Genomic DNA, 25,680 nt, shown 5'->3' on the forward strand with positions numbered 1-25,680 from the left:
TCATCACGGCCCGCGGCAACCCCTCCTGAGGCGTCTCAATGTGGCCTGGTCGAGGTGGGGGCGGGGGCGCGGGCGCGGACTTGAAGAGCAGGCCTTTGAGTTGAAGGCGGGAAAATGGCGGATACCTCGGGGCGTGGCGCTGGGTGAGTTGAGATGCTGCGGGTCTGGATTTGTGGGTGCCAGTGGAGGGCCATGGTCGAGCGCTAGGGACAGAAGGGCAGCAGAGTTGGGGAGCGAGGGTCCTCGGGGAGAGTCCGGATCTGACCCGTCCGAGAACCATGGAGGATGCGTAGGTTCTGGGAGGTGGGATGCAGCCCATGCGCATGCCCTGCAGCGTGGGCTCAGGACCAGAGGTTGAGTTCGAGTCCCTGGTCAAGCCTGCTAGATCCTGGGTCATCTCTGGCGAGTGGCTTAAACTTCTTTGCCTCGCTTTCCTCCGCGGGCTGATGACGCTACCGCTCAACCTTGTAGGCTTAGTGGGTGGTTTCAAAGCGTTTAAAACAGTGACTGGACCCTAAAAGTGGTCCTTTGTTATTACAATTATCATTTTGCAGTGGACAAAGGAGATGATGGAGTTTTAGGGAGGGAAGGTCATTTGCTCAGGCCCACACAGCAAGAGCAAGGGTTAGGGTTAGGTAACATTTCCCTGGTGCCAGGCATGATTCCTGGGCTGTGTTTATTTGTTCATTCCACAATGTCTTTTGTGCCTGTGTGAATTAAAATTGAGTAGGCCATGTGAAATCACTTTTGTTTCCTCCACCTGATCTCGGAGAGACAGGAGTGACTAATGACTTGAAGTTAGATCTTAACTGCTCAGGAATTGAACTTGGGCAGCCTGGGTGAAAATCAGGAATCCTAGCCCCTAGACCAGCTGGATGCTAGAAGCAAAATCGCCCTAATTCTTGAATCGATTGAAAGCAAGAATATTTCAAGGAGGCAAAGCCTGAAAAAACAGGCACAAAGTTTATATGACCTGTATAAACCTACAGTCCTTGTCTGGAAAATGAAGATAAAGCAGGTCAACTGTTAGGTATTTTTAGGGTTGGGAGGATTCCAAGGAAGGAGCAGAGCAGGTGGCACCCAGCCAGCATTTGTTAAAGTTGCTTCTCCCTGCTGTGCCTGGAGGCGTCCCCCACCATGGCCTGGGTCTCACTTTGGTGTCCCCAGAGCCTACTACACAGAAGGAGGCTGCAGTGAGCTGAGCACGGGGACCACCACTGCTGTCACCAGTGGAGCCTGTCGTGTAACATCAGCAGGATTTACAGCATCCAGGCTCCTGTCTGGTATCCACTTGCCCAAACTGGACCCAGCTCTCCCATACCTGCCAACTAATTAGTCAGTGATTCTTAAATTCATGGAACCCAGTCCCCTATCACATCAGGCTTTGTTCTTTTTTTATTATTTTTCATTTTTTTGTCTTTTTAGGGCCCCGCCTGTGGCACATGGAGGTTCCCAGGCTAGGGGTTGAATCAGAGCTGTAGCTGCCAGCCTACACCACAGCCACAGCAACACCAGATCCTTAACCCACTGAGCAAGGCCAGGGCTCAAACCCTCCATCTCATGGTTCCTAGTCGGATTCGTTTCCACTGCGCCACAATGGGAACTCCCAACAACCTAATTTTAGAACATATTAGAACCACCAATCTGTGTTTCTGTCTCTATGGATTTGCCTCTTTTGGACATTTCACATCAGGGGAATCATACAAGCCTTATGTGCTTGGCTTCTTTGACCCAGGGTAACATTTTTGTGATTCATCTTTTTCAGCATATATCAGCACTTCATTCCTTCTTAGGGCTGAATAATATTCAGGGTTCATTTTTTCTTGACAGGAGTTTTGCAGCAGACTTCTCTCCCCTGCGCCCCATCACTCATTCTCCATGACAGCAGATCCGCAACCTCAAGTGCTGTCATATAGGGCAAGGTCATCTCTGGAATGGGGGCGCCCTATGCATTATAGGGTGTTGAGCAGCATCCCTGGTCTCCACCCATTAGGCTGATAGCTGCTCCCTCTGTTGTGACAATCACAGATGTCTTCACAGGTTTCCAAATGTCTCCCAGGAGTCAGAATTGCCCTCCATTGAGCACCCCTGAGTGATTTGTCTGACAGATATTTATCAAGTGCCTCCTGCCTCCCAGGCTGTTAAGGGCTGAATGCTTTTTTTTTTTTTTTTTTTTTTTTTTTTGTCTTTTCAGGGCCACACCCATGGCAAATGGAGGTTCCCAGGCTAGGGGTCCAATCGGAGCTCTAGCTGCCGGCCTATGCCGTAGCCACAGCAACTTTGGATCCAAGCCGAGTCTGCAACCTACACCACACACAGCTCACAGCAATGCTGGATCCTTAACCCACTGAGCGGGGCCAGGGACCCAACCCTCATCCTCATAGATGCTAGTGGGGTTCGTTAACCACTGAGCCACAACGGGAACTCCAGGGGCTGAATGTTTGTATCATCCCTCACCCCCTTCTCAGATTTTTATGTTGAAGCCCTCACCCCCTGACTGTATTTATAGATGTCACCTCTAAGGAAGTTAAGGTTAAGTGTGGTCATAAAGATGGGGCCCTAATCTAGTAGGACTGGTGTCATAAGAAAAGACTGTAGGGGGTCCCTCTTTTGGCTCAGCAGGTTAAGAACCTGACTAATATCCATGAAGATGTGGGTTCGATCCCTGGCCTCGCTCAGTGGCTTAAAGATCTGGCATTGCCCTGAGCTGTGGCATAGCTCTGGGATGTGGCTCAGATCTGGCATTGCTATGGCTGTGGGGCCAGCAGCTGCAGCTCCAGTTCAACCCCTAGCCTAGGAACTTTCATATGCTGCAGGTATGGCCCTAAAAAGACAAAAAAGAGAAGAAGAAACTGTAGATAGCTTGCATGCCGGCTCTCTCCACTTGCACACAAAGACAGTAAGAAAGTGGCTGCCCACCTTGCCTGCACCTTCATCTTGGGCTTCTAGCCACCGGAACCATGAGAAATGAAGGTCTGTTGTTTAAGCCACCCAGTCTCAAATTTTGTGATGGCAGCTCGAGCAGTGAACCCACAGGTGCTAGGAAACAGTGAGGAGCAGATGTGGTCCCTGGCCTTCTGCAACCTCAGAGCCTCTCTTCCTCCCAGCTGCTGGTGGTCGTTCTCTGACAGTGTCCATCTCCTGCTATATGTAGTGGTTCTCCACAGGCTACAGCCAGAATGCCCCCTTTTTTGCATGGCTTAGTGAGCTAAGAGTGGTTTGCACATTTTTAAATGGTTATTAAAAAAAAAATCAAAAGGGGGAGTTCCCGTTGTGGCTCAGTGGTAACTAACCCGGCTAGTATCCATGAGGACGTGGGTTAGATCCCTGGCCTTGTTCAGTGGGTTAAGATCTGGCATTGCCATGAGCTGAGTGTAGGTCGCAGACACATCTTGGATCTGGTATGCTGTGTCTGTGGCTGTGGCTGTGGCCACCAGCTTCAGGTCCAATTTGACCCTTTGTCTGGGAACATCTGTATGCTGTGAGTACAGCCTTAAAAAGACCAAAAAAAAATCAAAAGGGAGTTCCCTTGTGGCTCAGTGGATTGAAGATCCAGTGTCATCCCTGCTGTGGCTCTGGTTACAGCTGTGGTGTGGGTTCTATCCCTGGCCTAGGAACTCCTGCATGCTGTGGGTGAGGCTAAAAAGAAAAATCAAAAGAATAATTTTTAAAAACTGAAGTATGAAAAAAAATAAAAAAAATAAAATTGAAGTATGGTTGATTTATAATATTGTGTTCATTTCAGGTGTACAGCAAACTATTCAGTTATACATATATATATATAAATTTTTTTCTTTTTCAGATTTTTTTCCCTTATAGGTTATTACAAAACATTAAGTATAGTTCCCTGTGCCATACAATAGGCCCTTGTTAGTTATCTGCTTTATATATAATAGTGTGTATATGTTAATCCCAAACTCCTAATATATCCCTCCCCACCCCTCTCCCCTTTTTTTTTTTTTTTTTTTTTTTGTTGTTGTTGTTGTTATTGTTGCTATTTCTTGGGCCGCTCCCGCGGCATATGGAGGTTCCCAGGCTAGGGGTTGAATCGGAGCTGTAGCCACCGGCCTACGCCAGAGCCACAGCAACGCGGGATCCGAGCCGCGTCTGCACGGCCTACACCACCGGCCTACACCACAGCTCACGGCAACGCCGGATCGTTAACCCACTGAGCAAGGGCAGGGATCGAACCCGCAACCTCATGGTTCCTAGTCGGATTCGTTAACCACTGCGCCACGACGGGAACTCCCCCTCTCCCCTTTGATAACCACAGGTTTGCTTTGTCTTGTAAGACTTTTTCTGTTTGTATGTAAATTCATTTGTATCTTTTTTTTTTTAGATTCCACATATAAATGATATCCTATGATACTTGTCTTTCTCTGGCTTATTTCACCTAGTAGGATAATCTGGTTTAACCATGCTGCAAAAAGCATTATTTCATTCTTTTTTATGGCCAAGTAATATTCCATTGAATATATAGCTCACATCTTTATCCATTCCTCTGTTGATGGACATTTAGGTTCCTTCCATTATTTTGGCTGTTGTGACTAGTGCCGCAGCAAACACTGGGGTGCATGTCTCTTTTCCAATTATAGTTTTCTCTGGATATATGCCCAGGAGTGGGATTGCAGGATCATATGGTAGTTCTATTTTTAGTTTTTTTAGGGACCCTCCATTCTGTTCTTCGTAATGGCTGTATTAATGTACATTTCTACCAGCAGTTTAGGGGGGTTCATAATGAGAATGACATTTTGACTCTTGAAAATTGCATGAAATTCCAATGTCACATGTCAACCAAGTTTTATTAGAACATAACCATGCCTGTTCCTTTGTGTATCGTCCGAGGCTGTTTCATGCTGGGATGGCAACGTTGAGTAGTTGCAAATGCCAGCCTGTGGCTCATAGAGATGAAAATATTTGCTGTCTGGCCCTTTACAGGAAGAGATCACTACACCCTGGGCTCTGGGAATAGTCTGAGCCCTTAAGCTGAGAATTCAGAAATCTTGTCAGCCAGGCTCAGCGTTCTCTCCTCCCCCATCCCGCATCCTCTGTCATTCTTCTCCAGCTGAGCCACAGGGCTGATCATTTCCAGTCTCCGGATCATTCTCCTCTGTCCCGGTGCCCTTGGTCCTGTTGATCCTTGTCTGGGAACGTCCGTCCTTGTGTCCCTGAGCAAATGATGGTTTGTCACTCACCTTCCAACTCCCCACCCCCACCCCTTTACCTGTCTTCTCACTTGCCTGATAGGAAAATGCTGGCCATCCCTCTCCTGGAAGGAGCTTTGTTGCTTGTTCACCGTGTATCCCCAGTGGCACACAGTAGGCACATGCATGCCTGGTGAATTAATGAGATTGATTTTTTATTTTATTTTGCTTTTTATGGCCACACCTGTGGCATATGGAGGTTCCCAGACTAGGGGTTGAATCATAGCTGCAGCTGCCTGCCTAAGCCACAACAATACCATATCTGAGCTGCACCTCTAAACTACAACACAGCTTGCAGCAATGCTGAATGAAGCCAGAGGTTGAACCTGCATCCTCATGAATACTAGTTGGGTTCTTAACCCACTGAGCAACAATGAGAACTCTAGGATGGGGTCTTTGAGGCTCTGCAAAAATACTCGCTCTTGTGGCTCAGGTGTTGGGGGTGGGGGCTGGGGCTGGGCTGTCCCGAGGAAGCCCGGGCTCCTGGCTGGCTTCCCTGAGCTTCTTATCCAAACTGCATTAACAAGACCCCCGTCTCTGTCTTTTAGGAAGCCTTCCTCAGGGGGTCCCAGTACTCCTAGTGGTGCTAAGACGAGAGGGAGAAGAACACAAGGTGAGCAGAATTGCAGTCTGTCTCTTGTGCCACTGAAATAAAAAGTGATTTTTTTTTTCTCCCCGATATGTGCTTTCAAGGAAGAACAAACAGGTGAGACCAGGGGAGCTGGGGATTTACTTCTGTGTAGTCACACCTTTGGGGATCCGGAGTCTGGTCACCCAGCCCTGTAGCCAGGGGTGCGGCAGGACCCAGTGGGGGTCATCTAGGGCCATGGGCCCTTCTGGCCTTGGAGGTGGCAGGTTGTGCCCAGAACTTATCACTCAGAAGTATGGGTGAGGAGAGTGTGATCCTAATTCATCATCAAATATCAAAGTCTGGGTCCCTGCTGTGGCGCAACAGGATCAGTGGCATCTGCAGTGCCAGGATGTAGGTTCGATCCCTGACTGGCACAATACAGTAAAGGACCTGGTGTTGCCGCAGCTGTGGGCATAGGTCACAACTGTGGCTTGGATCTGATCCTTAATGTGAGAACTCCACATGCTGCAGGGCTGCCAAAAAAGAAAAAAAACAAAACCAAAAAGCATCAAAGTCTGTTTCTTCTCGCTAATCCTGTCAGTCCCTTGGCCACACTTGTGGCATATGGAGGTTTCCAGACTAGGGCTTGCCCACACGTCTGATGTCCATCCAAAGGACTGGGGTCACTGTCAGCAGCGCCCCCCTCAACTCTTAGCAGCGCCCAATTTGAGCGGTAGACTCAGGGATCTCCCACATTGGAGCTCAAGCCTCTGTTAGGATGAAGTATTTTCTTATGCTGTGGGCCAGTGTAGGTCTCAAGAGAACTTCCAGAAGAATTCTAGTTCCAAAGGACTGGAGGTTTCTACCTACAGCATTGCTGGATGATCTGATCTGTAACATCTCTTATATTTACACATGGTGCAGTTCTTGGACACAAATTATATCCGTCACCATAACATTGCTTCCATGGGAACTCCACCACTGTTTAAAACAAACAGGTGCATTCTGGTTTTTTTTTGGAAACTCAAAACAGCTTTTTTTTTTTTTTTTTTTTTTTTTTGTCTTTTGTCTTTTTTTTTTTTTGTTGTTGTTGTTGTTGCTATTTCTTGGGCCGCTCCCGCGGCATATGGAGGTTCCCAGGCTAGGGGTTGAATCGGAGCTGTAGCTACTGTAGCTACCGGCCTACACCAGAGCCACAGCAACGCGGGATCCGAGCCGCGTCTGCAACCTACACCACAGCTCACGGCAACGCCGGATCGTTAACCCACTGAGCAAGGACAGGGACCGAACCTGCAACCTTATGGTTCCTAGTCGGATTCGTTAACCACTGCGCCACGACGGGAACTCCTTTTTTTTTTTTTTTTTTTTAGGGCCACATCCACAGCATGTGGAGGTTCCCAGGCTAGGGGTCGAATCGGAGCTATAGCCACCAGCCTATGCCACAGCCACAGCAACGTGGGATCCAAGTGGAGTCTGAGGCCTACACCACAGCTCACGGCAATGCCGGATCCTTAACCCACTAGCGAGGCCAGGTATCAAACCTGCATCCTCATGGATTGTGGGTCAGGTTTGTTAACCACCGAGCCATGCCCCGAACTCCTTAAAACTGCTTTTCAACTGTGCAAGGAACCCAGAGCCTCAGATCTGTTCTAGATGAAGCAAACTCTTTTTTTTTTTTTTTTAAGCTATTTCTTGGGCCGCTCCTGCGGCATATGGAGGTTCCCAGGCTAGGGGTCCAATCGGAGCTGTAGCCACTGGCCTACGCCAGAGACACAGCAACGCGGGATCCGAGCCGCGTCTGCAACCTACACCACAGCTCACGGCAACGCCGGATCGTTAACCCACTGAGCAAGGGCAGGGACCGAACCCGCAACCTCATGGTTCCTAGTCGGATTCGTTAACCACTGCGCCACGACGGGAACTCCGCAAACTCTTGATGATACTACATTTAAGGCAGGTGGTCTCCTTTGCTTGGAAATGGGGTGTCTTGCTTCCACTTTTAGAGGCCTCCTTCTTGACAGTCTGAGCCCACTCGCCATGCAGATATAGCTCTTCCCTACCTGGGGCATGCCTGGGACCACCACCAGCTCCACATCCAGCTCCAGGTGCCCTGTTAACCATGGCTCAGTCTCGCAGTTGCTTTCCGCTCAAGCTTGCAGTTGCCAACTCTGTCCAAAGGAAGATGCAAATCCAGGTGTGAAGATAATGAAGTTGTGGAGTGCCCATTGTGGCTCAATGGGTTAAGAACCCGACTAGTATTCATGAGGATGCGGGGTTTTTGTTTTTTGGTTTTTGTTTTTTTTTTTTGGTCTCTTCGCCTTTTTCTAGGGCTGCTCCCACGGGGCATATGGAGGTTTCCAGGCTAGGGGTTGAATCAGAGCCATAGCCACTGGCCTACACCAGAGCCACAGCAACGCAGGTTCCAAGCCATGTCTGCAACCTATACCACAGCTCATGGCAACGCCAGGTCCTCAACCCACTGAGCAAGGCCAGGGATTGAACCCACAACCATGTGGTTCCTAGTCGGATACGTTAACCACTGCGCCACAATGGGAACTCCGAGGATGCGGGTTTGATCCCTGGCCTCACTCAGTGGGTTAAGGATCTGGTGTTGCTGTGGCTGTGGTGTAGGCTGACAGCTGCAGCTCCGATTCCACCCCCTAGCCTGGGAACTTCCATATGTCTTTGGTGCTACCCTAAAAAGAGAAAAATAAATAAATAAATGAATAAATAAAAGATAAGACAGTTGAAATCACAGTCTCAACCAAATTGTCAAGCTGGGTGACACTGACCATGTCACTCTTCCTGGTGAAATGGGAGACACCTGAGCTCTGGGGACATTTAGGATAAGTGCGGAATCATGCATTTGACTGCTTGCTGAGCACCTGCTCCCTGTGTGGTGGTGCAATACAGCAATGAGCAAAAAGGACTAGAGTCCTTGCCCCTGGGAAGCTTGTCATCCAGGACAAAGGTGACAGGAGACACAAAGAGACACAGGGTGTGTTGGACAGTAACAGTTGCTGCGGATAAAACAGCACGATGGGGGTTAGCTTCTGGTCCGAGGGAGGGGCTAGGTGGCGCAGAGCTGTGAAGGCAGGCAGGGGTGATGTGTGCCCGCTGGCTGGAGGAACAGGTGAGGCAAGACCTGCAAGGTGCCTGGAGGCATCCAACCTTCACTAGCTAATAGACCCACAGGACAGCCTGTTGCAGCCACCAGAGGAGCAGCCAGCCTGGAGGACATAGTGTTTCAAGGAGGAAGTGCAGTGAGCGTGGTGCCCAGTACCGCTGCTGGCTCAGGACGGGGACTGAGAATGGGCCAGTGGGCTTTGGAGCAGGGAGATCTCAGTGGTCTGGCTGAAAGGAGGTTCTTTGGTGCTGTGGTGACTGAGAGCCAGGCTGGGGAGTGGGGGGATTCGAGGGAAGGAGGGAGAAGAGGAAGAGGAGCCAGCATTGTGAAAAGGAACAGAGAAGTGGGGAATGGGTGAGCGGGGGTAGAGGGAGAGGAGCTGGGTCAGGGGAGAATGAACAGTGTGACCATTGGAGAGAGGAAGTGGGAAGGTGCAGGGTAGGGTGGGGGAAGAGGGGTTGCCAGGGCAGTTTCCTAATGGGGTGAGGGCTGGGCACTAGCACCCTGAGTGAGGGGGTGCTTTGCTTTATGCCAAAGCACAGAGGTCTCTCCATGTAGGGGAGCCCGGGATATGGCCCTGAGCTTGGGAGGCAGCTTGATCTCCAGGTGGGAGGGTCATTGTCTTACCAGTGAAGTAGGAAACAGGTCCCCACCTGACCTGCTGACCCGAGGGATGGGCCCAGTGGAGGGCTGGTGGGAGGGTTTGGGAGAGGGGGTGGAGGAGCAGAGCAGAGCAGAGCACTGTGAGTAGTCACTGGGGCTGCCACTAGAGCCCTTGGAGATCAGAGGAACACGTGTGTTTCCTCCATCCGCCTTCAGTGCCCCAGGGGCAGGCTTAGAAGGAGACCTGGGGCTGGACTATCAGCAAGGACACAGCTGTGTCCTAGAAAAGCACGGTGTCAGACGTATCTCAGGGGAGCAGTCCTAAGTGGGCGAAGGGGGTGGGGGCCGTAAAAGGCAGTTCCATGAGTGGGTCATAGATGGACTTGGGTGGGAGACGATTGGTTGGGGTCACGACCATAGGGAGTAATTTGGGGAGGGAGAAGGAGGCAAGCAGGTAGCCATCTCTGGAAGATTGTTCTTTCTTTCCCTGCCCTGTGCCGAGTCCACTTTCTGCTTTGACGTTTGGCACATATTCCTGATCTTCCTTGATACTAGCTCCTGTGGATCTGTTTCTGCTTCTAGCGCAAGGGCTTGTATATAGCAGGTGTCCCATAAGTGTTCTTGCATACAGTAGTTGTGCCATAAATGTTCTTGCATTCGGTAGGTATACCATATATGTTCTTGCTTACAGTCGGGGCTCCTATAATGTTCTTGCATACAGTAGGTATCTCATACTTGCTTGAGGATAAGCAGGGAGGACTGATAGCACCCAGCTCTCTGGTGGGGGGCTGGGAATCCTGGGTGCATGGTGGGTCCTCATGCTCCCATGTTGTAGTTTTGTTATAAACCACAGTGTATCCCCCACAGGTGGAAGAGTGGTGGAGTCCCGGTACTTGCAATATGAGAAGGAAGCCACCAAAAAGGTAACACTACAGTGTACATTTGAAACAGTTTGGGACAGAGTTCCAACAAACTCGAAATTCTGAGGCAGGCACAACTTGGTCTTGAAGGAAGCATTTTGGAAACACTGCCTTTGAGACTATCATGCCCTTTATGCCAAAGCATGGATCTCTGTCGTGGGTGATTACTTTGAGAATCCCTTTTTTGCAAAGCCTTGATCACTGGTGAATCATAAACTTATTCCTGTCTTTCAATCAGATAATTCCATCTCAATCCTGTCCTGAAGCAATTCTGTCTAATGCCTGGCGCACAGTTCCCTGGCCTTGGCTGGTATTTTACTTTATTTTTTTGCTTTTTAGGGATGTACCCACAGCATATGGAAGTTCCCGGGCTAGGGGTATAATTGGAGCTGCAGCCCCTGGCCTACACCACAGCCACAGCCATGCCAGATTCGAGCTATATCTGCGAACTGCACCACAGCTCATGGCAACGCTGGATTCCTGACCCACTGAGTGAAGCCAGGGTTCTGACCTGCATCCTCATACATACTAGTCAGATTCATTTCTGCTGCACCTTGGCTGTTTTTTTTTTGTCTTTTTGCCTTATCTATGGCTGCACCCATGGCATATGGAGGTTCCCAGGCTAGGGGTCTAATCGGAGCTGCAGTTGCCCACCTATGCCAGAGCCACAGCAGTGCAGCATCTGAGCTGCTTCTGTGACCCACAGCACAGATCACGGCAACGCTGGATCCTTAACCCATCGAGCAAGGCCAGGGATCGAACCCACAACCTCATGGTTCCTAGTCGGATTAGTTAACCACTGAGCCATGATGGGAACTCCTTGGCTGGTATTTTAAAAATATCTGTAGGGTTTTAGAGAAAGACTACGGGGGAAGAAAAGCTACATGCCTGAGTCATGCAGTATTAGAGAAGGAGGTGTTTGTTTGTTTTGGCCGTGCCTGTGGCATGGGGAAGTTCTGCGGCCAGGGCTTGAACCCATGCCATAGCTGTGTCTCAAGCCACAGCAGTGACCATGCCAGATCCTTAACTGCTAGGCTACCAGGAAACTCCTAGAGGAAGAATTTAGTGACCTACCCTCTAGCCACACCATGAAAATAATGAAACTATTGACAGTGATAGCATGAAACACTGAACTACTTGAGAGGCTGCTCTGTGTGGTGTTTAATGAAAACAGTCATTAGGAGTTCCCATTGTGGTGCAGTGGAAATGAATCCGATTAGGAACCGTGAGGTTGTGGGTTCGATCCCTGGCCTTGTTCAGTGGGTTAAAGATCTGACATTGCTATGAGCCTCTCTTAAAACCCTTTGAGTCTCCAAAAGCTTTTGCATTAAAACAATGGTTCTTGGAGTTTCCTGGTGGCCTAGTGATTAGGGTCAGTGCTTTCACTGCTGCTGTACTTCATAATTTGAATGTTGCCTGGCAAACTTGCTTATATGACCCCCATGTGTCTGCATGCTATATAGGATTTCAGATCTTTTTCTTTTTCCTTTTTTACAGCCACACCTACAGCATATGGAAGTTCCTGGACCAGGGGTTGAATGGGAGCTGCAGCTGAGGGCTACACCACAGCTGCAGCTGAGGGTCAGGACAGCATTGGATCTTTAATCCAGGATTGAACCTGAATTCTCAAGGAGACTATGTTGGTTTCTTAAACAGTTGAGCCACAACAGGAACTCCAGGATTTTAGCTCTGTAAGACCATCTCTGTTTTCTTTTCTTTCTTTTTTTTTTTTTTTTTTCATGTTTTAAATTAAGGTGTAATTTACATAGAAGAAGCATCATTCTTTTCAGCATACAGTTCTGTCAGTTTTGACAAACACATCTAGCCCCAGACCCGCCACAAGAAAGAGAACAGTCTGTCACCACCACCTCCCTCTGCCCAAATCGTCTTGTGCTCCAAAGGAACCAGCCCCTTCCCACCCCAGGCATCCAAGATCTGTTTTCTGTCCCTGTGGCTTTGCCTTTCCAGAAGGTCATTGAAAAGATGGCGCACAGGATGTAGCCTCTTGCCGTCTGGTTGCTTTCACATAAAGTTCTCTCCCTGCCCTTGCCTGTTACAGTTAGTGCTGATTCCTTCTAATGGCTGAAGAATATTACACAGCATGGATGAACCACGCTGTGCTCAGCCATTCCCTGACAAAGGACATTTGGTTTGTTTCCTGGTTTTGGTAATTTGGAATGAAGCCACCTTAAATATTCCTTCTGGATTCCATGTGGATATGTTTTTGTTTCTCCCAGGAGGGGAATTGGAAGTAAATGTATATTTGACTTTGTAAGAAACTGCCCCCCTCTCCAGTGGAGAGTCAGTACTTTAAGATCGACATCATTCTAGTGGGTGTAAAGTGGTATCTCATGGTGATTTGTTTTATTTATTTAATTTATTTATGTATGTATATATGTTTTTTGTCTTTTTAGGGCTGCACCCTGCAGCATATGGAGGTTCCCAGGCTAGGGGCAATCAGAGCTGTAGCCACTGGCCTACGCCAGAGCCACAGCAATGTGGGATCTGAGCCAAATCTGTGACCTACACCACAGCTCACAGCAACGAGGATCCTTAACTCACTGAGCAAGGCCAGGGATTGATCCTCTGTCCTCATGGGTGCTAGTTAGATTTGTTTCCACTGAGCCATGACGGGAACTGCTCATGGCGATTTTAACTTGCTCTTCCATAACAGCTAATGATGTCGATCATCTTTTCATGTGCTTATTGGCCATTCCAATACCTTTGGAGATCTGTCCTTTCAGATCTTTTGCCCATTTAAAAAAATTGGGTTATTTGTTTTCTCATTATTAAGTTTTTTTTTTTTTTCATTCTCTCCTTCCAATCTGGAAATATTAAGTTATATTTAAGCTTATACCAAGGTACAGATTTTTTTTATTACTCAAATGAATTTATCACATCTGTAGTTGTATAATGATCATAACAATCTGATTATTGAGTTTTGAGACCTCTTTTCTCTTTATTTTTTACATTTTATGGCTGTGCCTGCAGCATATCCAAGTTTCCAGGCCAGGGATTGAATTTGAGCTGCAGCAACACTGGATCCTTTAACCCACTGTGCCAGGTTTGTGATTGAACCTGCACTTCCACAGCAACTCAAGCCACTGCAGTCGGATTCTTAACCCACTGTGCCACAGTATGAACTCTGAGAGTTCTTTCTATATCCTAGATACCAACCCTTTCTGGTGATCTGCAAATATTTTCTCCCAGTATGTGGCTTGGCTTTTCATTCTCTTAAGTATCTTGTGAAGAACAGAATTTCTTGATTTTGATGAGGTCCAGTTTATTCTGCTTTTATAGAATGTGCTTTTGTTGTCTTATCTAAGAAACCTTTGGAGAAATAGCAACAACAACAACAACAAAAAAAGACAAAAAAAAAAAAAAAAAAAATGGGAGTTCCCGTCGTGGTGCAGTGGTTAACGAATCCGACTAGGAACCATGAGGTTGCGGGTTCGGTCCCTGCCCTTGCTCAGTGGGTTAACGATCCGGCGTTGCCATGAGCTGTGGTGTAGGTCGCAGACGTGGCTCGGATCCCGTGTTGCTGTGGCTCTGGCGTAGGCCAGTGGCTACAGCTCCGATTCAACCCCTAGCCTGGGAACCTCCATATGCCGCGGGAGCGGCCCAAGAAATAGCAACAACAACAACAACAAAAAAAGACAAAAAAAAAAAAAAAGAAACCTTTGGAGTTCCCATTGTGGCTCAGTGGGTTACAAACCCGACTAGTATCCATGAGGATGTGGGTTCAATCCCTGGCCTCATTCAGTGGGCTAAGGATCCAGTGTTGCTGTGAGCTGTGGTGTAGGTTGCACACTTGGCTCAGATCTCATGTTGCTGTGGCTGCAGTGTAGGCCAGCAGCTGTAGCTCTGATTTGACCCCTAGCTTGGGAACTAGGAGTCGGGGTGGCCCTAAAAAGCAAAAAAACAAACAAACAAACAAAAAAAACAAATAACTTTGCCTAACTGAAGATCATAAAGATTTTCTCCTGAGTTTTATAGTTTTAGGTTTTATATTTAGGTCTGTGATACATTTTGAATTAATCTTTGTATCTAGTGTGATGATGAAATCAGTTTTAAGTATATGGATGTCTTCTTGTTCCAACACCATTTGTTGTTTTGTTTTGTTTTTAGGCCACACCTGTGGCGAATGGAAGTTCCCAGGCTAAGGGTTGAATTGGAGCTGCAGCTGCTAGCCTGTGCCACAGCTGCAGCAACACCAGATCCGAGCTGCATACGTGATCAGTGTACTGAAGCTCACGGCAACTCTCCTTTCCCTATTGTATTGTCTCATTACCTTTGTTGCAAAGCAATTGACTATGTATGTACATATCATTTATGGACTCTGTTCTTTTCCATTGCTCTACATGTTTATCGTTAGGCCATTTCCACATTGCCCAGATTACTGTAGCTTTGTATTAAGTCTTAAAATTGGGTAGTGTGAATTATCCCACTCTATTTTTTTCCAACTGACTCTTCTAGTTCCTTTGCCTTTCTATATAAGTTTTAGAATTAGCTTGCTATTTGAATTGTATCGAATCTATGCATCAGTTTAGGGGAGAAAAACATCATAAAACACCAAATCTTTCAATCCGTGAACATGGTACACCTCTCCATTTATTTGCTCTTCTCAGATTTTTTTCAGCAGTGTTTTGTAATTTCCAGCTGTACGACAGACCTTCCTCACGTTTGGTTAGGGTTACACTTAAGTATTTGGTGTTTTTTTGTGCTGTTTTACAAGATCTTCTCTTTCTTTCTTTGTTTCCTTTCTTCCTTTTTGTGATGAAATTTTTTTTTTTTTTTTTTTGCTTTTTAGGGCCACACCTGCGGCATATAGAGGTTCCTAGGCTAGGGGTCGAATCAGAGCTACATCTGCTCATCTGTGCCACAGCAATGCCAGATACGAGCTGCTTCTGCAACCTACACCACAGCTCATGGCAATGCCGGATCCTTAACCCACTGAGCAAGGCCAGGGATTGAGCCCCCAACCTCATGGTTCCTAGTCAGATTCATTTCCTCTGCTCCATGATGGGAACTCCTGAAATTTTTTTTTAAATTAAGAAATTCACATATAACATGTTAGTTTTAGGTATACAATATGATGATTTGATATTTGTGTATATTGCAAAATGATCACAATAAATAGAGTTAACATCCATCACCACATAGTTATAAAAATTTTTTTCTTTGCTGAGAACTTTTCCTTTGTACTGTCCTTTAATTTTTTTTTTTTTTTTTTTTTTTTGTCTTTTTTCTGCCATTTCTTGGGCCGCTTCCTCGGCATATGGAGGTTCCCAGGCTAGGGGTCGAATCGGAGCTGTAGCCGCTGGCCTACGCCAATGCCACAGCAACGCGGAATCCAAGCCATGTCTGCAACCTACACCACAGCTCACGGCAATGCCGGATCGTTAACCCACTGAGCAAGGGCAGGGATCGAACCCACAACCTCATGGTTCCTAGTCGGATTCGTTAACCACTGCTCCACGACAGGAACTCCTGTCCTTTAATTTTAATTTGGAAGTTGTTCATTGCTAGAAATATCTTTTTATATTGACCCTATATCCTGCAACCTTGCTAAACTTAATAGTTTTAGTAGTGTTTTTTAGTATGTTTTGGGATTTTTCCATGTGAAGAATCGTCTCTGTAGAAGAGAGTTTTATTTCTTCTTTTGCAACCCATTTGCCTTTTATTTCTTATTCTCACACCTCCAGTGGGAGGTTGAATAGGCGTGGTGTCTGTACATGGAAACGTTCTCACTCTTCAACAGTTTTTTTTGCTTTTATATTATTATATTATAACAGCTTGCTAGCTCCATGCATTGCTTGCTTTTTTGTATGTTTTGAATGTTAATACCTGTACAAAAGCTTTGTTTTTTCTGATGACCAAATTAATATGTTCTCTCTATAAAACTGGCCCGTGCTAAAAGGTATACAGAAAGTCAGTCATCTGTAACCTGCCATTTCTCACATCATCACCAGCCAACATTTTGGTGATTTCCTGTGTTCCGTGCATGTGAGAGTATCCTTTTTGACAAAATTAGTTTGTCCTGTATACATGCAATTAAATATTAGAATGCTTTAAGTCTGTTCTTTGCCTCAAAGTAAGAGCACATGCAGAACTCTAAGATTGCAGAGAACCCCTTCTCATGAAGGGGAGGTGTCTTGTCCCCTGAATGTCGTGTTTTCTCCTGACAGGCTCCTGCAGCAGATACGTTAAAGAACAGTGGGAAGATGCCTGAAGGTGGAAGAAAACCCAGCCTCCTCCAGAAGAGCAAAGGTGCATAAAGATGGAGGGAGGCTGTGAAACAGCTCTGAGGCTTAGGAAGTGATGAGCATTAAGAAACCATAATTTAAACTCAGCTGTGATCATTTAGAGGGAGTCTGCGTTCCATTGTATGGTGTCATAGGAAATTACTTTTTTTCGAGGGAACTCCAGAAATTACTTTAAATGCCATATGTGCAAATGACAAAACGTTCGACCAGTGCAAATACAAGAAAAGTCACCATCTCCCATCTCAAGTTACCATTTCTCATCTAGGAGGCAACCACTCTTGATAGATTTTTGTTTATCTATCTAGAATTTTTTAAAAATGCTAGCATAGGAGTTCCCACTGTGGCACAACAGGTTAAGGGTCCAGCATTATCTCTGCAATGGCTGGGGTTGACACTGAGGCTCAGGTTCCATCCCTGGCCTGGCACAGTGGGTTAAGGATCTGGCACTGCTACAGCTCTGTAAGTCACAGCTTCAGCTCAGATTCAATCCCTGGCCGGGAAACTTCCATGTGCTGCAGGTGCAGCCAAAAACTAAAAATGCTAACACAAATGGTACCATAACCTACACTTTTGTGACTTCCCCCTTTTCGTTTCCATGTATTTACTACTTCAACTATAGTTGAAGTATAGTTGTTCATTAAATAGTTTTTTGTTGACTTGCTAACATGACAGTGTATTTTACATACCTTTGCTTGTTCCACAGCCTTCTGGAACCTTGGCTTAATTGAAGCATGCAGTACACCAGGTGCCCATTTTAGATGGTATAAGGCATAATTTCACATTTTTAAATAGAGGCTAAAAGATGAAGGGAGCTCTCAGAGAAGATGAACAGTCCAGAAGCTACAGGAGAAAGAGGGAAAGAGCAGAGGGCAGAACGAGTATATCACATCTTATCAGGTTCTTATATCCTGAAACACAACATCTTTTCATTTTTTCATTTTTATTTAAAGCATTTTATTATTATTATTTTTTGGCTGCATCCACAGCATGCAAAAATTCCTGGGCCAGGGATCAAAGTTGAACTATAGCAGCAACCTGAGCTGCTGCAGTGACAATGCTGATTCCTTAACTCACCTTACCATGTCACAAGGGAACTCCCTATTTTATTTTATTGAAGTATAGTTGAGTTACAATGTTATGTTAGTTTCCTTTTCTTTTTTTTTTTGTTTTTCTTTCTTTTTTTTTTTCTTTGGTCTTTAGGGAGCATCCATGGCATATGGAGGTTCCCAGACAAGGGGTTGGATTGGAGCTGTAGCTACTGGCCTACGTCACAGCCATAGCAACGCAGGATCCGATCCGATCCGCATCTGCAACCTACACTGCAGTCCATGGCAATGCTGGATCCTTGACCCACTGAACGAGGCCAGGGGTCGAACCTGCGTCCTCATGGATGCTAGTCAGATTTGTTTCCCCTGAGCCATGATGGGAATTCCAAACATTGTGTTAGTTTCAATATATAGCACAGTGAGTTAGTTATGCACACACACATATATATCCTTTTTCAGATTCTTTTATAGGTTATTACAAAATATTGAGTATAGGTCCCTGTGTTTTAAAGTAGGCCCTTGTTGGTTATCTATTTTATATATAGTAGTGTGTATCTGTTAATCACAAATTCCCAGTTAATCCCTTCCCCCTTTGGTAATTATATGTGTGTTTTCTATGTCTGTGGGTCTATTTCTGTTTTGTAAATAAGTTCATTTGTACACAGCATTTTTTATTTAAAGATTTAAGTTCTTTTATTTAAGCAAAAAAGCTTATTTGTACCTTTCTGTTCTAAAGAATACCTCTCTTTTCTCGTTCTATTTTAACATATAGTCAGGTTGTTGACTAGGAATTTCCAGAGGTTTTTCAACCTTCTGTACCGCCCCCTCATAAGAAACTGAGTTTTGGGGAACAAGTGGTACTGTATAGGAAAGTCACTTGCTTAGGTATAGAGCATCTTGCTACTGTGATGACTTCCAGAGTTCTCATTGGGCCCACAGATAGCAGTGGAATTGGCAAGGGTGACCTGCAGTCCACCTTGCTGGAAGGGCATGGCACTGCCCCGCCTGACCTGGATCTCTCGGCCATTAATGGTAAGTCATTTGCTGTACCCATCTTTTCCCCAGCTGGGGGTTGCAATGCATTTTTAAGGGCTCCTGAGATAGGCTCTCCTCACCTTAAAAATGCTTGCTTTTTTAGGGCCACACTTGCAGCATATGGAGGTTCCCAGTCTAGGGGTCCAATTGGAGCTACAGCTGCTGGCCTACGCCACAGCCACAACAACATCAGATCCAAGCCACACGTCTGTGACCTATACCACAGCTCACAACAATGCCAGATCTTCAACCCACTGAGCGAGGCCATGACCTCATAGTTCCTAGTCGGATTCATTTCCGCTGCGCCATGATGGGAACGCCTCTTTTCTTTCTTTTTAAATTGAATTATAGTTGATTTACAATCTTGTGTTAGTTTCAGGTGTACAGCAAAGTGATTCAGTTTTTTATATATATATTTGCATAGATATATGTGTATGTATGTATAAAAACTGCACACATTCTAAGAGGATTTGCAGAGCTTCAGTTTCCCCAAGTACAGGAAGAGAGAGAAATGTAGGATCATGTGAATATATGTATATATTCTTTTTTAGATTCTTTGTCTATATAGGCTATTACAAAATATTGAATATAGTTCCCTATGCTATACAGTAGGTCCTTGATGGTTATCTGTTTTATATATAGTAGTGTGTATTCGTTAATCCCAAATTCCTAATTTATCCCGCCCTGCCCCTTTCCCCTTTGGTAACCAGAAATTTATTTTCTTTTTCTTTTCTTTTTTTCTTTGTATGGTTATATTTACATTTTATTTTATTAAAAATGTTTTTTATTAGAGGATAGTCGATTTACAATGTTCTTTCAATTTCTGCTGTACAGCAGTGACCTGGCCATACATATATACACATTCTTTTTCTCATATTATCTTCCATCATGTTCTATCACAAGTAGGTTTATTTCCTATGTCTGTGATTCTATTTCTGTTTTGTATATAAGTTCATTTGTATCCTTTTCTTTTTAGACTCCACATAAAAGCAATGTCATGTGATATTTGTCTTTCACTGGCTGCTTTATTTCACTTAGCGTGGTAATCTCTAGGTCCATCCATGTTGCAGCAAATGGCATTTCATTCTTTTTTATGGCTGAATAATATTCCATTGTGTATATGTACCATATCTTCTTTATCCATTCCTCTGATGATGGACACTTAGGTTGCTTCCATGTCTTAGCTGTTGTACATAGTGCTGCAGTGAACATTGGGGTGCATGTATCTTTTCAACTTATGGATGAAATGCTTTTTTTGATCTTAGACAAAAGTATGGTTCGAAAGACTCCACAATTAGAAAAAACGATGTTACAGAAAACTGAGTCTTCATCATTTTCTGCCTTGAAGAAAAAGAGCCCAGTAAGTGTCTGAAATGAGAGGGAAGCCACTATAGCAGGCCGGCTAACTGTGATCTAACTCTTGTCCCGAACCAGGTACCTCTCGAGGACCTGGAGCTCCAAGAGCGGACAAGCCAGCCATGCCTTTTAGAATAAAAACAGCACATGTTCTAAGGGGATTCTCAGAGCTTCAGCTTCCCCAAGTACACGTACAGGAGGAGATAGAAATATAGGATCATGTGAAAAATGAGATTGGGGCCTTGTTTGCTGGTGCCTTGGCAAAGGAAGCTCTAGGCCAAGCCCTGTCCCTGGTAGGGAGGTCAGCTGGGCTGTGGCTCAACAGGTGGGATCCCAAGTCCTGGTTCTGGTGAGGTATCCAGCTGGTGGGTGCCACCAGCTGGTGCTTGACTGCCCAGCCACCAGGAAGAGACCAAACCATCCTCATCCTTTTCAGAGGTCCCAAAAGACTAAATGAAAAAATAGAAACAGTGAACATGTTGATGCACAGTCAAGAATTGCTGAATGACAGATTTAAAGAAAGTACCTATGGGTTAGGGTTCTGCCCCTCCCCGAGGGAGAGAGCTGGATTTATACCAGTTCATGGGGAACCAGGAGTATCTTTTTCTTCTCCTTAAGGATCTTTCCCAAGCGATGGAAATGGTGGAATCCCAGACACTGCTCCTGAGTCTACTGGCCTTGAAGGTGAGGGCAGAGCCTCTTTCATGCCTGTTGCAGGTGGAAGGGCAGCCACTCTCGGCCGCTCAGTCCCCTCTGGCCTGAGCTTTTGTTTTTTGCTTCCTAGATGGAGAATGGTCTTGCAGCATTCGAAGAAAAGGCAGAGAAGAATCTATTACTAATGTGCAAAGAGAAGGAGAAGCTACAGAAAAAGACCCATGAGCTGAAGCGCAAACTTCTCCTCTGTCAGAGGAAGCGGGAGCTGACGGATGTCCTAGACGCTCAGGTCAGGGGTGACCATGGCCTCTGAGCCACGTGTCCTGGCAGCATCCATCCACCAGGGCGGAAGGGGTGCAGTTTGGAGGGAGCCCTTATGTGGATGGTGGGTGTCACTCTTCACCTGCACTAACCCCGTGCCTGGCTTCTGACACCATGAGCGTTACGTGGGACAGTTTCCCAGAGGATGTGTGTCCTTTCAGTACACACAGACTCAAATTCTTCAGGCACCCAGGCCTTGTGCCCAGTGACACAGAGACGCTCTCTGGGCCTGCCCAGGTGGACCAGGGACCTGGTGGGAGACTCGGTGCTGGTGTGGTCAGTGCTGGGATAGGGGTGTCCAGGGAAGGTCACAGCGAACCCCGGGAATCTAGAAAGGGCCAATCAGGGAATAGGGCTCCTCATCTGGTAGGTGTGAGTCCTGGGGCCGCTGTAACGAAGGACCCCAGGCTGGGCAGTGGCTTAAACAATTAACATGTATTTTCTCTCAGTTCTGGAGGCTCTAAGTCTGAGGTCAAGGTGTGGGCCGCCAGGTTGGTTCCTTCCCAGGGCCAGGAGGCCGTGGTATCCCGGTCCCTCCCTTTGGCCTGTAGATGGCCGTTTTCTCCTCCATCTCTTCACCAGGCCCTCTCCCCACGGGCCCCTGTCTCCACATTTCCCCCTTTTGTAAGCACACCAGTCATACTGATCAGGGCCCACCTTAATAATCCCACATTAACTGGATACAGTCTCTGCAAAATCTCCAAATCAGGTCACATTCTGAGGCACTGGGGGTTGGGATGTCAACGGAGGGATTTGTGAGGACACAATTCAGCCCTTAACATGCAGCACGTGCATGTGAGCTCACCCCGTGGCCAGGTCCCGAACTGAGAGTCGGGTCCTTGTCGTCATGGAACTCACAGTAGAAGGGAAAGAAAAGGCAATTAAATAAATCAGTGATTTGTTATACCCCCCAGGCACCATGTACAAGGGAAAAGTCGGTGGCCGGGCATGGCCTTGGTGGAGGGCAGGCATGTCAGCTCAGTTCACTGACTTTCCCTGGTCCACTGTGATCCCAGTTGAGGGCCCGGCCCTGGAATGTACTGGAAGGCTGACACACGTTCCTGATGAGGAGGCCTGGGCAAACTTGCTCCTGAGCTGCACCTTTGAAGCTTCTGAGAAGATTCCCTAGGACATGTGGCAGACCAGGGCTGCATCTGAACCTCACCCATGCTGCCCATTAAGCTTCCTGGGAGGTGAGTGCAGGGTCTCTGCCTCACAGGCCCCTTCCCCGCCCCTCCTGCAGATCGAGATGCTCAGCCCCTTTGAGGCCGTGGCCAGCCGCTTCAAGGAGCAGTACAAGACGTTTGCCACTGCCCTGGACACGACGAGGCACGAACTGCCCATGAGATCGATCCACCTGAAAGATGGAGACGGGCAGCGGCTCTTGGGTAGGAAATGGGCTGGGCAAGGGGTGGGGCAAACCGCCCACTGTGTGCTGCTGTCTCCTGTGTGCTGGGCACCTTTATCCCTTGGTGTCATGTCACAGGCCTCCTCTCAGGTAGATGGCGTGTCCCCCATCAAATGGCCGAGGACCTGGGGGGCTGGCATGGCTGCAGTTTGTCCAGGGTGGTGCCCTGAGTAAGGACTGTGTTGGGATTAGAACCCAGGGCTGCAGGACCTGCCCGTGACTTCTGCTGGAAAGCATCCTGGGGGGTTCCTTGGGCAGGTCTACAGAAGTGCTTTGGTGCCTGGGAGGTATGGGGGTGACAGGGCCATCTGTCCTGCCTTCTTCACTTTTTTTTTTCTTTTTGGGACCACACCTGTAGCATATGGAAGTTCCCAGGCTAGGGCTTGAATCAGAGCTGCAGGTACCAGCCTATGCCACAGCCATAGCAATGAGGGATCCAAACTATATCTGTAACCTACACCACAGCTTATAGCAACACGGGATCCTTAATCCACTGATCAAAGCCAGGGATCGAACCCGCATCCTCACAGATACTGATCAGGTTCGTTTCCACTGAGCCACAGTAGGAACTCATAGGTTTGTTTCTGTCGAGGACACTGACATGGCATTCCAGTTGTGTTCCTGTGACCGACTGTACGCAAACACGCCTGAGCCACTGTCTCATGCCCCAGTGATCTCAGGCAAAGGGGCACAGAGGCGATACCAGTGCACGAATGTTAAGAATCCAACTATAGTGGCTGTGGTTCCTGCAGAGACTCGTTTTTGATCCCCGACCCGGCACAGTGGGTTAAAAGGATTTGATGTTGCTGGAACTGCGGTGCAGGTTGTGGCTGCAGCTTGGATTCCATCCCTGGCTCCATATGCTGTGGGTGTGGCCATAAAAAATTTTTTCTTAAAAAAGAAAAATCTAGTTGGCCACCAAGCTTATGCATCTGTTGTTTGGGGTGCCTTGAAACCATGGCTGACACCCCTTTTCCCCTCCAGATGAATTGCAGCCAGAATTGATGACCACGCGCCATCTGCTGGGAGAACTTGGCATCGGCAGCTCAGAGGAAAACATGAAGGCTTTGGACCTGCTGAACGAACTCAAGGAAGTGACCCAGATGAAGGATCTGGAGCTCCGAAGGTACTGCAGAAAATATTGTAAGAAAAAGAAGAGTTCCCGCTGTGGCTCAGCAGGTTAAGAACCCGACTAGTATCCTTGAGGAGTAAGGTTCAATCCCTGGCCTCACTCAGTGGGTTAAGGATCCGATGTTGCCATGAGCTGCGGTGTAGGTCACAGGTGTGGCTCAGATCTGTAATTGCTGTGGCTCTATTTTGACCCCTAGCCTGGGAACTTCCATATGCTGCGAGTGCGGCCCTTAAAAGAAAAAAAAAAAGAAAAGAAAAAGATAGTCTTCCTTTCCTGCACCTGTTGGGCAGAGATGAGCTATTGGCAGCTACACTGTGGAGGGTGTGCTGCCTTCCAGAGGGTGGGCAGCTCCGGTGTTTATCAGAGGCCGAGGGTATCAGGTCTAGCAAGGCAGCGGGAGGGGAATGGGCAGGATGCCTTCAACCAACCAGAACCCTGGTGAGAAAATAGAAAGAGGTGTATCAGTTCCTCAGAGTAACACAGACCAGGGGCCCTTGGATTGGTCTATTCATGCTCTCAATATTTTTCAGGGTTGGGGCTCTAGGAAGTCTTAGAACTTCTTATTGATGTGTAAATAATATAGAAAAGCCTCAGATTATAATAATGCCTCTTGATGGCTTTCATGACAGGCACCCTGTGTAACCTACACCCAGGTCCATGTAGCCCAAGGCTGGCCCCCCAAAGCCACCCTGCCCCCTTCTCCCTCATCCAGGACATTTCTAACCATGGGGCGTTCCTCCACATCTTCCAAAAAAGAATTTAGTTTTCTTCTCCTTTGCTTTTTTTGTTTTTTTGGTGGGTTTTTGTTTGTTTGTTTGTTTTTTGTCTTTTTAGAGCCACACTAGTGGCATATGGAGGTTCCCAGGCTAGGGGTCCAGTTGGAGCTGTAGACACTGGCCTATGCCACAGCCACAGCAACGCAGGCTCCAAGCCAAGTCTGTGACCTACACCACAGCTCACAGCAATGCTGGATCCTTAACCCACCGAGTGAGGCCAGGGATTGAACCTGCGTCCTTGTGGATACTAGTCGGCTTCTTAACCCACTAAGCCACAACGGGAACTCCTAGTTCTCTTCTCTCTTATGAGGCCAAATGTCCTTCCTGAAGGGCCTGAAAGGTTGGAAAAGTCCTCGTGATGGACACAAGTGTAATGGCATCTCCATTTCTCTGTGCCCCGGGATGAAATCAGGACACACCAAAGGCTGCTAGGTGGCCAGGGTCACAGGTGCAGATGGGGAAACGTGTTGTTTTGTGCTGATTTTCTACCTTCCTTTATGTTGTATGAGCACCAGGCCACTCCCCGTTCATGGTTCTGTCTCCCACTCCTGGGATAGTTCCTGGAGAGAGGTGTTGATACGTCGTAAATATTTGTTGAGTAAAGGATTCTTTTCTTTCACACCTTCCCTGTCCTGCTGTCAGGGTTTCCTTCGTTGACTTCTGTTCAGACAAAGCTTATCCACCACTGCTGCTTCCCCATGAGTCCAGGGAAGGTCACCCTGAACCTGCCTCCATCACGTGGCAGCCGTGATGGGGCTTGGGCTGTGCCAGGTGCCCAGGGATGGAGGGTAAAAAATCTGTCATCATCCTCTTCTTTGCACAGGAGCTTTGCCCAGGTTCTGGAACTCTCCGCCCAGGCAAGTAAAGAAGCAGCCTTAATCAACCAGGAGGTCTGGGAAGAGGCCCAGGGCTCCAAGGCCTCCAGCCAGTGGTATTTCAATCCCGAAGAGGCCACTGGTGGGGAAACTCGGGGTGAGCCTGGGAGCCTCCTCCTCCCGGGCCACGATGAGCTGTGAATCTACCTGCAAGCCAGGTCTCCCTGGGAATGGGTGGTGGGGGGAGCCCATGCTCTGCCTCCTGTTGGGGGTGGGGGTGGGGAACCTGCAGTGACCCACGTGTAATATTCTGGAAACTTAAGCACTTTATGTACTTAGTCTAGTTGTATAGCTGTTTTTGTATGATAATCTCTTTTGCTATTTAACAAAACAGTTTTGCAATTGAACCTTGGTAATTTAACAAATAAAACTATTCTGCAGTTGAA

At 47.1% G+C, this 25,680-nt stretch overlaps 1 protein-coding gene across 2 annotated transcripts; it reads left to right on the forward strand.

Annotated features, from left to right (window-relative positions):
* Positions 1 to 62: 62 nt before the first annotated feature.
* HAUS8 (HAUS augmin like complex subunit 8) lies at positions 63 to 25,680 on the forward strand. 2 transcript variants are annotated; one of them, XR_014837427.1, is made up of 11 exons: positions 63 to 143; positions 5,753 to 5,817; positions 10,373 to 10,428; positions 16,614 to 16,695; positions 18,677 to 18,769; positions 20,038 to 20,132; positions 20,747 to 20,812; positions 20,913 to 21,071; positions 22,120 to 22,296; positions 23,496 to 23,637; positions 25,243 to 25,680. XR_014837427.1 is itself a non-coding variant. In XM_021083576.2 (11 exons), the coding sequence occupies exons 1-11, from the start codon at positions 115 to 117 to the stop codon at positions 25,433 to 25,435; spliced, it is 1,125 nt and encodes a 374-aa protein (XP_020939235.1). In that variant the 5' UTR covers positions 63 to 114; the 3' UTR covers positions 25,436 to 25,680. The 2 variants fall into 2 exon arrangements, 1 of the variants encoding a protein (XP_020939235.1); XM_021083576.2 differs by lacking the exon at positions 22,120 to 22,296 and adding an exon at positions 22,347 to 22,491.

This window comes from Sus scrofa, chromosome 2 (assembly GCF_054392235.1).
Source record: "Sus scrofa isolate SSC_HxYL_T2T_F1_AM1 chromosome 2, Sscrofa_HxYL_maternal_Yorkshire_Landrace_v2.0, whole genome shotgun sequence".
Taxonomy (NCBI): domain Eukaryota; kingdom Metazoa; phylum Chordata; class Mammalia; order Artiodactyla; family Suidae; genus Sus; species Sus scrofa.

What these genes read in the sequence shown, in the direction of transcription:
- HAUS8 (XM_021083576.2), top strand. Translation starts at nt 115, where the DNA reads ATGGCGGATACCTCGGGGCGTGGCGCTGG. An exon ending in GAGAGGGAGAAGAACACAAG is followed by an intron (nt 5,818 to 10,372) that starts GTGAGCAGAATT and finishes TATCCCCCACAG; the next exon opens with GTGGAAGAGTGGTGGAGTCC. An exon ending in GGATCTCTCGGCCATTAATG is followed by an intron (nt 18,770 to 20,037) that starts GTAAGTCATTTG and finishes TTTTGATCTTAG; the next exon opens with ACAAAAGTATGGTTCGAAAG.